General features: G+C 40.4%; 1 protein-coding gene across 1 annotated transcript in view; it reads right to left on the reverse strand.

Moving 5' to 3' along the window:
* dnah9 (dynein, axonemal, heavy chain 9) overlaps positions 1-14,085 on the reverse strand; it is a 141,444-nt gene extending 127,359 nt beyond the window's left edge. Inside the window, 7 exon segments of the mRNA XM_046853566.1 lie at positions 66-233; positions 340-573; positions 4,519-4,730; positions 4,843-4,973; positions 5,242-5,400; positions 6,646-6,842; positions 12,545-14,085. Coding sequence (XP_046709522.1) covers positions 66-233; positions 340-573; positions 4,519-4,730; positions 4,843-4,973; positions 5,242-5,400; positions 6,646-6,842; positions 12,545-12,919 — 1,476 coding nt within the window. The 5' untranslated portion in view covers positions 12,920-14,085.
* Positions 14,086-14,448: the final 363 nt, after the last annotated feature.

Consider the following 14,448-nt stretch of genomic DNA (forward strand, 5'->3'; position numbering starts at 1 on the left):
AGCATAATGTTGAAAAATGAGGGGGTCTGAATACTTTCAGAATACACCGTATTTACTCTACATACCACATTGCACAGATCAAGGCAATCATAAGACTTCTCTGTGAACATTTTGTATCTCTCCAGGAACTCCTCGTGCAGCCACACAACCTGCTGACTAAGTGCTCGTCCGCGAACGCCTCCGAATTCCACCTTCTCCAGTTTCATCATATCCAGCACAGTCAACATTAAAGTCTGGAGGAGATTGAAGAGAATTCATTTAACATATCTAGTGATAAAAAAGAAGGCGCATTGAATTCCATATTGTACGAACATTCCCAAATACACTCTCTATTCTCACCTCGATCAACTTTAATCTCTCTATGAAGCGATCCAGTCCGGAGAAAACCATGGCAGGCGAGAAGTCCCAGGGCTTCACCTCTATCCCGTTTCTCTGGTATCTAGTCAAGCTGTTTCGCTTGTTGTTGTAAATGTCCTTGAAGTGTGTGAGCACGTCCAGAGTGCTCCCCACACGTGAAAGGCTCTCCACCACGTCACTTTTCATTAGGTCTTCTGGATTGAGATGGCTCCGTGCCTTCACACGCGGAGTAAAGTTGGGAAAAAAAGGATTTATCCTCAAAAATCTGCACCACACATCTAAATTAAATTAGGTTACAATTTACATTGGCAGTGCTTGGCCGCACACTCTGCAAGACTTTGCGATGACAATTCCAAACTGCAGTGGACAGTAAGAGCTCAACACAAAACTGGAGACCACAAAAGTGTAATTAACTAATGAGAGAACAGGGTCCAAGACCAGACTAGACAATATGAAAAAACCTCAGAACGAGGAACAATAGGGAGTACTGCTCATTGTGCTGGGAACCAAGCCTTGGTCTGAGTGTGGGAGGCTTTTGGAAACTTAAAATTAATGTCTACTTAAACTGTCCTCAGCTTATTTCCTAGCGCCCTCTTCCCTATGGACCAGAGGTAATTTCCAACAATTGCCAGGTTAGAAGGGCCTGAGAAATTGAGCAATAGTCAGTAATTGTACCTAGGAATTGCATCGATATGGCAGGTGTATATATATATATATATATATATATATATATATATATATAAACTGTATATATAAACACATTTTATGCTTGTTTTTCTATCTTACCCAGCTGCTCCTCGGTCTGTGTGTGTTTTTTGTACAGTGCCATGCAGCAGTCGAGCTCCTTGTCAAACATTTTGACTAGAAAAGGGTATTTCTTCTGTGCATCAACTGCTATCAGAGGACGCTCAAGCAGATTACCAAACATGTCCAAAAGCTGCAAAGTAAAGACCCTCATGACACGTGTGCAATACAAGCAAAAGTGAAATGAGATACTGACAACACTCGTTTATGTGACGTATGGTTCCAGTGAAGATCGCTCACTGGGATAAAAAAAAACCTGCTTTTGTACCCCTTCTTAGTCATAAATTTCTCGCTGACAGTTTCATTAGGCAGATATGTGAAATTCATAAGGAGCCAATAAAAGTCAACTGTAGACTGTAGACTTTCTGAATTAGTATGTAATCTGAGCTACAAAAAACTGCGACTGTTTACCCATTGCTCACCTTGAAGGCATGCTCGAGGCCCGAAGCGTCATCAAACGCTTGACAAAAAATTGCACCGAGACGACGATCCGTGTCTTTCACTTTACATTCAAACTCGGCTAAATCTGCCTCAAACTCCTGCAAAACACTGTCGTTTAGTACAGCATGTCAAAATCTTTGCGTCTGTATCTGTTTAATATACAGTGCATTCAGAAACCCTTCATTTTTTTGCAATTTTGTTTATGTTGCAGCCTGACACCCAGTCAGCTTTCGGAAAAGTCCTGGTTGTGCCACATTTCTTCTACTGAATAATTATAGAGGCCATTCTGCCCTTGGAAATATTTAGTGCATCAGAATAAAAATGTGCAGCCTTCCCCAGATCTGTACCTCACAACAATCCTGTCTCTGAGCTCTGCAGGCAGTTCCTTTGACCTCCTGGCTTGGTTTTTGCTATGATATGAAATGTTAGCTAGGAAGCCCTCTATAGAGAGGTGTGTGCCTTTCCAAATCATGTCCAATCAATAAACTAGACTCCAGGCAAGGTGTAGAAACATCTCAGCAACGATCGAGTCAACTCAGGCACCTGAGCTCATTTTCAAGTGTTGTTGCAAAAGAGCTGCATACATGTGATGTATGCAGCTTTTTTTTTTATACATTTACAGACATTTTAAACATTTCACTTTATTATTATGGGGTATTGAATGATACGAAAATAAAAAGAAATAACTATGATTACGAGAATAAAGTCGAAATTAAGAGAATAAAGTAGTAGCAACACCAGCTAAAGTATTGGTTCGTCAACTGGCATATCATCCTATTGAGAAGCACATCTCCACTTCAAATAGCACAAAGATATGACCATCGATATCCTTTGAGTCGACCACTGGTCATCATTTCAGACTGCACAAAAGAGGCAAATTCTGTCTGATATCGATGGTTTGATCTGCATGCAATCTAAATAGCACGTTTTTAATAGGATGATACATTAGTATTCTGTTATCATCGTATTTATTCTTAATAGGGCGCTATTGCTCAAATATGTCTTTTCTGTACTGTTCCATTCACTGGACTTCATTCCTGTCATTCCTAGAATGTAGATAAATGAGGGGAAAAAAAGAACTTGAATGATTGGAGCATCAGGCTGCAGCATAATGTTGAAAAAAATGAGGGGGGTCTGAATACTTTCAGAATACACCGTATTTACTCTACATACCACATTGCACAGATCAAGGCAATCATAAGACTTCTCTGTGAACATTTTGTATCTCTCCAGGAACTCCTCGTGCAGCCACACAACCTGCTGACTAAGTGCTCGTCCGCGAACGCCTCCGAATTCCACCTTCTCCAGTTTCATCATATCCAGCACAGTCAACATTAAAGTCTGGAGGAGATTGAAGAGAATTCATTTAACATATCTATTGATAAAAAAAGAAGGCGCATTGAATTCCATATTGTACGAACATTCCCAAATACACTCTCTATTCTCACCTCGATCAACTTTAATCTCTATGAAGCGATCCAGTCCGGAGAAAACCATGGCAGGCGAGAAGTCCCAGGGCTTCACCTCTATCCCGTTTCTCTGGTATCTAGTCAAGCTGTTTCGCTTGTTGTTGTAAATGTCCTTGAAGTGTGTGAGCACGTCCAGAGTGCTCCCACACGTGAAAGGCTCTCCACCACGTCACTTTTCATTAGGTCTTCTGGATTGAGATGGCTCCGTGCCTTCACACGCGGAGTAAAGTTGGGAAAAAAAGGATTTATCCTCAAAAATCTGCACCACACATCTAAATTAAATTAGGTTACAATTTACATTGGCAGTGCTTGGCCGCACACTCTGCAAGACTTTGCGATGACAATTCCGAACTGCAGTGGACAGTAAGAGCTCAACACAAAACTGGAGACCACAAAAGTGTAATTAACTAATGAGAGAACAGGGTCCAAGACCAGACTAGACAATATGAAAAAACCTCAGAACGAGGAACAATAGGGAGTACTGCTCATTGTGCTGGGAACCAAGCCTTGGTCTGAGTGTGGGAGGCTTTTGGAAACTTAAAATTAATGTCTACTTAAACTGTCTTCAGCTTATTTCCTAGCGCCCTCTTCCCTATGGACCAGAGGTAATTTCCAACAATTGGCAGGTTAGAAGGGCCTGAGAAATTGAGCAATAGTCAGTAATTGTACCTAGGAATTGCATCGATATGGCAGGTGTACTTGAGACGATGGTAAATGAATGAAGGTACAAATGAGTACATTATGTGATTCTTTTATTGCAGCAGCCGGTCAGGTTATATTCCGGAAAAAATACTGATGCTTAAAAGTGGAATCGATATGTAAAGGGATCACAATGAGAATGTATTGGACAGGGCTAAAGTGTCAAGATTAGATTATTATTCTATTGTTCTACATATGGTTTTTTTGGTACCTTGGCCTGCTCAATTATCATAACTTCTAATGCTAAGTGCTAATGCTTTTTTGTCACATATACATTATAGCATGGTGAAATTTTATCTTTGCATATCCCAGCAATTTTTAGGAAGATGAGGTCAGAGTGCAGAGTCAGCAATGATACAGTAACTCTTGCTCAAGGGCCCATGAGTGGCAGATATGGTGATACCAGGGATTGAACCCCTAACCTTGTGAACACTAACCAAGAGCCTTAACCATAGCAGATCTTCCACTCCAACACAGTGCACAGGGGCATTGTGATGCTGGAGCAGGTTTGGGTCTCCTAGTTGAAGTGAAAATCTTATTCTACCACATCCAAAGGCGTCCTATACAATTGGGTGTTTCCGACTTTGCGGTACCACATATGGATTTGGTTTCCCAATACGTTTTCCTATATAGCATGTATGACATTTTGATCGATAAACAATAATGAAAGTTACTAGATCAGAGATTGAAAGAAAAAATCATTGGCTTTATTAGTCGACGTGAAACACTCAGCATTTGATTTACACACCTGTTGAATGAGCAGGTTGCAGATCTCCTGTAGTAACACAATGATTCTGGCTGGAGTGTTGTAGTACTTGGAGTTGGCCCACACTAGACACACGGTGTGCATGAGGGGCTCGAGTCGTTCTTTCACCTCGCTGAAATCCGTGTTCTCTAAATCCTCTGTAAGTCTCTCCAGGGGCTTCAAGAAGATATTGATGTCTCTGGCTTCTTCCAAAGCTTTATAACAGGAGCACAATGCAGGAAACATCAATAAGGATTTGTGCCAGCATGAAACGAAATAAGTGAAAAAAAGTGTTTTTGAAAGCAAACGACAAAATACAGACTTTACCTGCATTTACAAGCTGCATCATGTTGTTAAACGCCGGATAGTAACTACTTTCCATTGCATCCAAGAGCTTTGCCATTTTGATCACTTTGGGTGATTTAAATTGGTTGTGTATACACTCAAGGTCTGCATATCTGGTGATAGATCGAAAAGACGGATAGACAGATAGACAGACAGATAGATAGATAGATAGATAGATAGATAGATAGATAGATAGATAGATAGATAGATAGATAGATAGATAGATAGATAGATAGATAGATAGATAGATAGATAGATAGATAGATAGATAGATAGATAGATAGATAGATAGATAGATAGATAGATAAGAAATATCCAAAATCTTTAAAAAGGATTGGAAAAGAGGTTGGTTTCAAGACAATGACAATAAATTGCACTGACCTATTCCTCCAAAAGTTAAAATCTACATGTGGTGTGGGGTTTGTGCCCTCCAGCAGAGGCTCAGATGAGTCTCTCTTGAGAACCTCGTGAATCTGATGACTCCACTCAATCACCATGGATTCAATGGAGTGGATGATACTCTTATCCACCAGATCTCCCCTGAGGCATTAAAGAAAAAGGTGTTAGTGTTTGACCGAAGATTTTTCACTACGGCGTGTAAGCATTCGATACAGATCCACTTATTTGGACAAAAGTGTTGGGACACCTGACTTTTCCAGCCAGATGTGGTTCTTCTCCAAACCGGCACACAATTATATGATGTCTTTGGATGCGGTAGTGTGAAATTTCTCCTTTAGCTTGAAGTATAAGACCCAAATCTGCTCAAGTGTGACAGGGTGCCTGAGTTTACATGGGTTGGAGTGGAAGATTTTGAGTGGCCTGCTTGAAAGCTCTTGGAATATCCATGGAGCTGAATAAGCACAAATCTTCACAAGCACACTGAAAATCTGGCAGAACATCTTCCCAGAAGAGTGAAGGTTATTATAGCAGGAAATGGAGACTCATTTTGGAATGGGAGGTTCAAGAAACACATACCAATCTTACAAATGTTTGTCTATAGAGTGTATACAGTTTTTCAATTCTTTGGTATTATGTATCAGGACATAATCAAAACTATCTGGTCTTCATCCACCTCAGATGAACAATAACACAACATATTTTACTGTGTCTATAATTACTTTTACAAAAATCAAGCAGAATTTAGTAATCAAGTAAATTAGTAATCATTAAAAAAAAAAACGTTACTGCTTCAAATGGGGAATAAATATTGAATTAGATGTTCAAAATATGAATCTAATGGTCAGGTGTCCAGACACTTTTGCCCATACACTGTATATTTCGTCATGTAAAGAACAAAAATCTCGAACCAATAAAGCATTTAATCCAGATCACGACTGTATTGTTTAAAAGTGGTCATAGGTTTCACTTTTCATGGCCGATGACACGACAACTTCAATTCACTAGACACTGTTAACGCTTCCATGCGAACAGAACAAGCTGTGCGAGAGCCGCAAAGCAAAACAAAGCGAAAAAAAAAAAAGAAAGATTGTTTCTTGATGATTGTACACAGCTAGTCCTTAAGGGAGTTTCTCGCTGAGCCGAGATCTGTCATAGTCGATGCTTCGTGCTGTCATGCTGCACCGAAGTGTGTATAAAGAAATGTCAGCGGCCACAGGTGAACCATTAACAATGAACTGCAGGAACAGGCCTGAGGAAACTAATTAAAAAGTTCAGACTAAACATAAAAAAAAGCTGAGCAGTTAGGTCAAAACCAACCTGTTTTCTGAATACTATGGGTTTTTTATCTTATTTAATTTTTAAACCAAAAATAAAAATAAAAATCACCTCATTTCTTGTTCGAAAGCCGCTTGTTCGATTCTCTCCGATCCTGCAGGAAGAGGGAGGAGTGTTTTGCCTTTGACTTGACCAGACATCACAAACACGCTGGATTTCAGTGCGTGGACGTGTCGCATGAGGTCCTGAGACATGACGTGAGGCCACTGGCAGTGGTTATCATTATTGAGCAGTACTGGAACCACAACCTGAATAGGGAAAAATGGAAAAATGTTTACTTAGAGCAAAGAGTATAATTTTATTCTTTCTTATGTGGCGTATCCAAATTAATGTCAAGTCAAGTCAAGTTTATTTCTATAGCGCTTTTCACAACAGACATTGTCTCAAAGCAGCTTTACAGAAATCAACAGTCAAGGTGAACGGTGTGTATTTATCCCTGATGAGCAGCCGTGGTGACTGTGGCAAGGAAAAACTCTCTTAGATGTAATGAGGAAGAAACCTTGAGAGGAACCAGACTCAAAAAGGGGAACCCATCCTCATTTGGGTGACATCAAGAGTTTGATCATAAATCTTTCAACAATACAGAACACTGGAGAGTGAGAACTAACATGAGCACTGGAGTATAAGATTATAAGTAATGTTCTTTCTACAGTCTTATACAGTCTTTATGGTTATAAAACTAGGAGCTACTGAGCTCAACATTTGTGATCATCACAGATCCAGCATCAGCTTCTCCATGCCAGAGCCTTTAAACACTCCAGGAGGTCCAATGTCAAAACTCCAGACATGTAGTGGGATCCAATTGGCGCTGGTACGTCCCTAGATGGTTTGGGATGTTTGCGAGTTCGGCATCTACTTCTTCAAAGGTCCATAATCTTCATGAGGTGGACGTGACTGGCGCTGGCCAAACCTCAGGGTGGGGAGAGAAAAGAGATGCAGTGGAGAGAAATTAGCGTAGCTGCTGTTCATGATATTAACAGCACAAGTTGATAATGTGCATGTGATTAGATGTTCTGGAGCACAAGGTTATGATGTGGTTATGGAGTTGCCATTATGTGTAGTCCAACTCCCTCAGTGAACTAGGATATTTTTCATATTAGTTCATGTTTAAGTCAATAAACCTTTAGCTGTAGATTCTGCATGCTGTAGAACTGCAGAATCGCCAAAGACATTCGTTACTGACATTCATTGTGACAATCAGGATAGATTCATTATATGTATGTATTGTTTGCTCATATAAATAAGTCCACATTTACACTCTGAAAATAGAAACCTAACCTATTTTTTTTACAAAAATCAAGCAGAAATAGTTTTTCACACATAGTACACCTCATGATTGGATTTGGACTGTAATCAATATCATGTCTACTACAGCTGTCAGGACCCAAGGTTGCAATGAATCGCTGATCACTGCACAACCCAACAATGATGAAACCACATGAGTCTGGTTTTTCCTTGCCACAGTCACCACTGGCTAAACTTACAATAATAAGGAACTCGTACATTCTTTTATAACAGTTTTATCTCTGTAAAGCTGATTCGAGACAATGTCCATTGTTAAAAGCACTATACAAATCAAAATTTATTCAGTTCATTCATTTGTAGAAGCACCTTAAACTGCATTAAATTGAAGTAATCGTGTTCTGTATGATTCGTCTCTCATTGTTTTGGAGGAATTTTGGCTTACTCTTCTTTACAACATTGCTTCAGTTCATTGAGGTTTGTCGGTATTTGTTTTGGCACAGCTCTCTTAAGATCCTGCTACAACATTTCTGTCAGGTTGAGATCTGGAATTGGACTGGGCCATTGCAACACCTTGAATCTGTTCTTTTTCAGGCCATTCTGTTGTATTTGTTCTGATATTCTATTTTATTTTTTTAGCTTTGTTCTTTTTTGTTTGCAAAATGTGACAATGTGCATTATGTCCAGACTCTTGGCCATATGGCTTCTTTGGTCTCATTTGTCCAAAGGACATTGTGCCAGAGTTTATTTTTTGCACAATGAACCTTGCGCATGAACATTGCACCTTGCTGCCATGTTCTTTTTTAGATAGAAGAGACTTTCTCCTGGCAACCTTTCCAAAATCTGAGATGTAACTCTTGCGGGTTTTTTTTGCGATTTCTCTAAGCATCGCACAGTCTGACCTTTTGCGTGAATGTTATCCACTTGTGATTAATGTTCCGCACTGAAGAATGATGGAATTTAAATTGTTTCAAAATGAAACCAATCAGATTGATTTAGATTCATCTATTGCTGATGTCTTTCACACTTGAAAGCTAAAGACCTGCATAATGCGAAAGAATTGGGCTTTTATAGAAGTGGCTAAAAGCAGCATTTGGTTGCTACTTAACCTAATTCTAAGTTCTGATAATGACCAGTTCTGATTTTTTATTATGTCCTGGTACAAAAAATAAAATAAGATAAACAATATTGATTATTAAATAGAAAAAAGGACGTAATTTCATTTCTGCTCACCTAACCATAAGATATTTGCTTTTTGAATCTCCCGTTCCACATTTGCTGTTACAATAGCCATTTGCTCTTATAATAACTTTCACACTTCCTGGAAGATGTTCCACTAGATTTTGAGTGTGGAGATTCATACAGTCACAAGGGTGTCAATAGGGTTAATGTTCCACCCCATCCCATACAAACCTTATCTTCAGGTGCAGATACACACACACACACATATATATATAGGCCTTGTCTGCTGGCCTAAACGCTATCAAAATCTGTGAATATGTACCAAATTATGTTAGAGTTTCTATCCAATCAAATTCTCATCACATGCTACAAGCATCAAAGAAATTTGCCGTGAGGCCTTCAGAATCAGCACTGCGGGTACCTATAGTGTAAAAGTATGTTGTTTCAGGGCTGTTCTTTAACCAATCACATCAGAAGACAGGAGCCATCTAGCAGGTGTAGAATAACGTTGGCATTTTCTCTTCCTTTGATTGGATGGTCAGACACTGTACTAGTCAGAGCTCACATCTGTTTAGAAAACTGCACAAGCACGACGTATTTGTGTAGCTGTTTCATTATTATTAAAACAGCAAATATAAATGTGGCAGCAGGTAAAGAGGGATGTGACAAAAGCAACGGAAAGGCATATAAGGAGGTGTATGAAGTTGGACACTAAGGAAGGAGAAAAGGATTTTGTAGCGATTGGCCAGGCAGAGGGACCGAGCTGGGAAGGATGTGCTGCAAGTTAGAGCGATAAAGGATGGAGATGGAAATGTGTTGACTAGTGAGGAGAGTGTGTTGAGAAGATGGAGGGAGTATTTTGAGCAGCTGATGAAGGAGGAAAATGAGAGAGAGAGAGAGAGAGAGAGAGAGAGAAAGAGAGAGAGAGAGAGAGAGAGAGAGAGAGAGAGAGAGAGAGAGAGAGAAGGTTGGATGGTATTGAGATGGTTAAGCAGGAAGTGGATAGGATTAGTAAAGAGGAAGTGAGATTAAGAGGATGAAGAGTGATAAGTCAGTAGGAGCAGGTGAAATACCAGTAGAAGCATGGAGATGTTTAGGAGAGATGGCAGTGGAGTTTTCAACCAGGTGTTCAACAAGATTCTGGAAGGTGAGAAGATGCCTGAGGAATGGAGAAGGAGTGTGCTGGTACCGGTCTTTAGGAATAAGGGAGATGTGCAGACCTGCAGTAACTACAGGGGAATTAAGTTGATCAGTCACACCATGAAGGTATGAGAAAGAGTAGTGGAAGCCAGGCTGAGAGAAGAGATGATTATTTGTGAGCAACAATATGGTTTCATACCGAGGAAGAGCACCACAGACGCATTATTTGCTTTTAGAATGTTGATTGAGAAGTATAGAGAAGGTCAGAAGGAATTGCATTGTGTGTTTGTGGATTTAGAGAAAGCGTACGACTGGGTGCCGAGAGAGGAGTTGTGGTATTGTATGAGGAAGTCAGGTGTGTCAGAGAAGTATGTGAGGGTGGTGCAGGACATGTACGAGAACCAGTGTGACAGCAGTGAAGTGTGCAAAAGAAACAACAGACTGGTTCAAGGTGAAGGTTGGACTGCATCAAGTATTGGCTCTGAGCCCTTTCCTGTCTGCAGTGGTGATGGACAGGTTGGTGGACGAGGTCATACAGGAGTCTCCATGGACAATGATGTTCGCGGATGATATTGTGATTTGTGGTAAAAGGTTGAGAGGAGCCTGGAGAGGTGGAGGTACATGCTGGAGAGAAGGGGAATGAAACTCAGTGGGAGTAAGACAGAGTACATGTATGTGAATTAAAGGGAGGGCAGTGGAGTGGTGCGGTTACAGGGAGAAGAGGTGGTGAAGATTGAGGAGTTCAGGTACCTGGGGTCAACAGTGCAAAGTGAAAGAGTGCAGGCAGGGTGAAGTGGGTGGAGAAGAGTGATAGCAGGAGTGATTTGTGATAGAAGAGTATCCAAGACTGTGGTGAGACCTGCTATGTTTTATGGTTTAGAGACAGTGCCTTTGAGTAAAAGACAGGAGGTGGAGCTGGAGGTAGCAGAGCTGAAGATGTTGAGAGTGACGACGATGGACAGGATTAAAAAAAAGTTTACTAGAGGGACAGTGCATGTAGGACATTTTGGAGACAAGGCGAGGGAGGGGAGATAGAGATGTTTTGGACATGTGCATAGTGTATACACGAGGTATATCGGTAGGAGAATGATGAGGATGGAGCTACCAGGAAGGAGGAAAAGAGGAAGGCCAAGGAGGCGGTTTATGGATGTGGTGAGTGAAGACATGCAGGTAGTTGTTTTAAAAGACACAGACATAGAGGACAGGGGGGTAATGGACACAAATAATTCACTGTGGCGACCCCTAACAGTAGCAGCCAAGTGATGCTATTTATTTCCCCTTGGTCAACTAATGATTAGCCAGTGTCTACCATCAGGAAAGAGGTTCCGACACATTGAGGACCTCACATCCAGAGTGTGCAACAGTTTATTCCATAAAGCCATCAGGCTCCTCAGCACACAGAACTGAACCTCACATGCACTCACACACACACAGGTTCTAACTGTGTGTTACTGAACTGCTACAAACCTGAACTCAAAACCATACTCAATTCTCATTTTAATTCACACACACATTGTGGTGTGGGATGTACCTCTATGTTGTGGTGTGTTATGTAGCTCTTTGTTGTGGTGTGTTATGTAGCTCTATGTTGTGGTGCGGGATGTAGGTCTTTGATGTGGTGTGTTATGTAGCTCTACGTTGTGGTGTGTGATGTGGCGCTATGTTGTTTGATGTGGTGTGGGATGTAGCTCTTTGTTGGGTGTGTTATGTAGCTCTATGTTGTGGTGTGGGATGTAGCTCTAGGTTGTTTCACTGCGTCATCAATAAATGGCTGAAATGACAATAAAATGGTCTTGATTTTACTTGTTTTTTCATTCCTCCACACTCATACTATATACGTTTTAAATACATACACATATATATATATATATATTATATATATATAATATTATATTCATAATATATTACTCCCACAGGGTGAAGAACTAATTATTAAGCAACAATATAATTTTTTATTGTATTCTTATTTGTTTTGTTGTTTGGTTTTCCCGGAAACGCACTTCAGTCCCGTATACTCCATTAGGCAGAAATTTGGATAAGCTGCAGTAATCACAGTAATTAAATAGCACATTACAGACATGAAACAACACCATTATTTCCTTCACAAACTGCAGGACTACAAATAAATAAAAACTCTAATAAATATTAACGCACTTTCTCTGGGAGTCAATAAAACGCAGCCCTTTAAACCTTTCACCCACGTCCGAATCCCAAATTGCACACTTCAGAACACGAAGTGCACTAGACAGTGTGAGTACGCTACGAGGCATAGCCAACCTCTATAGTGAGCACCGAACAATTTGAGATGAGTCGACGAAGGGCCCCCCTCTTTGCGTACTTTGCGCAAACAGCGTAGCGCGGTTTAGCGCTCTGCAACCTCGCTCACCTCTTCCACGAAAGCTGAGAACTGCTCGAGGGGAGAGCAGGACATGTCTCCGTACATCAAGTCTGCCTTCATGATGTCGCAGGACAACTTGGTTGGGCTTTGCTTCACGAAGTACACCGCTTTGCTCTTCGAGGCGCACGAAAAGCCGTCGGTTGGTACGAGGTTTCCGGCGGCGTTGAGATACACGACCAGCGTGGTGCGCTCGGGCTTATCCAAAAACTCCTGGATGACCTGCCTGTGCTCGTCCAGCTCCACGCACTTTTGCCATCGATCCTGTTTCAGTTTTAGGGTTTTCAGCACGTAGTCCTCTAGAAACTCGAACCTTTTGTCTGCAGCTGGAGACTCGTCCATGTCCGCTGCAGGCCTGGTGGTCATTGACTATAGTGTTAAGTCCATACAAACTCACCATAGTGCCCCCTTTTAGGCTCCATAGTAACCCAGTGTTTGCATTAATGAGCTTGTTGCTCAGGGACACTCTGGTCTGTTCTTCTCATTCTTCTCACAGGTGGATGCACACATCACTTAGTTACTCTCCCCGCTTTGCTTTCACAGCTCACGTCTTGGGTTTCAGGCCATTAGTTTTGTGTTAAAACAACACAACACTGAGAACACAACTGAATATAATGGTGAAGACCTCAAAAGTTCACTCCAAAAAACAAAAAAAACTTCCATGTCTATGATGTGAAATAAGACTTTATTACATAAAATTCTATCTAGTTCAATTGTGTTTCTACAACTATAATTGTAACTTGAAAGGGGGGGGGGTCCAGGACCCCCATGACAAGTAAAAAACAGACTTAGGGAGTTCCCCAAGATTATTTTAGTAAAAAAGATATGAATTACACAACAACTGGAATAAGTCTTCAATTCGAACACTGCTTAAAGCAGCTTTAAGGAAATTATTCAGATGCAAAATCAGAAATCCGTCTTCATACGTTTTTGTTTCTGATAAACGAGGCAGGAGGTGTCAGGGGGTGAGGAGAAACTTAATGAGAGAAACCTGATTTGGTCAGAGCTCTAGAGCAGGCACACGAGATCTTTACTCCAACTCATGTAAACCATATGTCTTTATCCATGGTGGTGATGAATTGGAATGCTGGATAAATGAACACTGATCCCTACATGAGCATTCCCAAATCAAGTGGCACATCTTTCCATAGGAAAAGGTTGGAGGTGATTATAACTGTTAATGGGAATTAAATGTGGACTGACACAAACAGAAAGATAGAATGTTGTCGTTGCATAGTACATTTACAAAACATCGAAGTGCAGTTTATTATCTACTAAACATTGTGCAAATATATGTAGAGAATGTAATATGTAAGTGGATAAATGTACAACAAATAAATATAAAGACTAGTGAAAAATGTGCATAAACTGTTGTGAGTACAAGAAATAGATATAAAGGTGGTGGGCAGTGTAAAAACGTAAGAATATACATAAATGTATACGAGAAGATATATTAGTGCAAGGTGTATAAGGAACATACAAATCTATTGTTGGGTGTCCATGAACATTTGAATGGAATAAATATGGGCTTTGAAGAAAGAAACTCCTGTGCTGTGTTTGCTAAATGATAAAATTCCATGTGAGATATATATTTTTTTCAAAAAAGAACTTGCCATGGTATCAGGAATAATAGTTTATACCACCAGTTGTGTGCAATAGTTTCATCAATGGTTTCAGAATGAAAAAGGACAATGAACGTTCTACATGCCAATTAAAATAAAGTTGGGAAAGTTTTGCCAGGACCCTCTCAAGCTGAGGAAGATCGATTATGATATGTGGCAGACAAAGCAGGACAATTCTAGAATATTAAAACTGTATTAGAACTGATTTGATTATTAATGTGTTATTTGGACGGTCTTGTATCTGGTCATCAAAGAAACTGGAACATCAACATT

Source organism: Silurus meridionalis, chromosome 7 (genome assembly GCF_014805685.1).
Source record: "Silurus meridionalis isolate SWU-2019-XX chromosome 7, ASM1480568v1, whole genome shotgun sequence".
Classification (NCBI taxonomy): Eukaryota; Metazoa; Chordata; class Actinopteri; order Siluriformes; family Siluridae; genus Silurus; species Silurus meridionalis.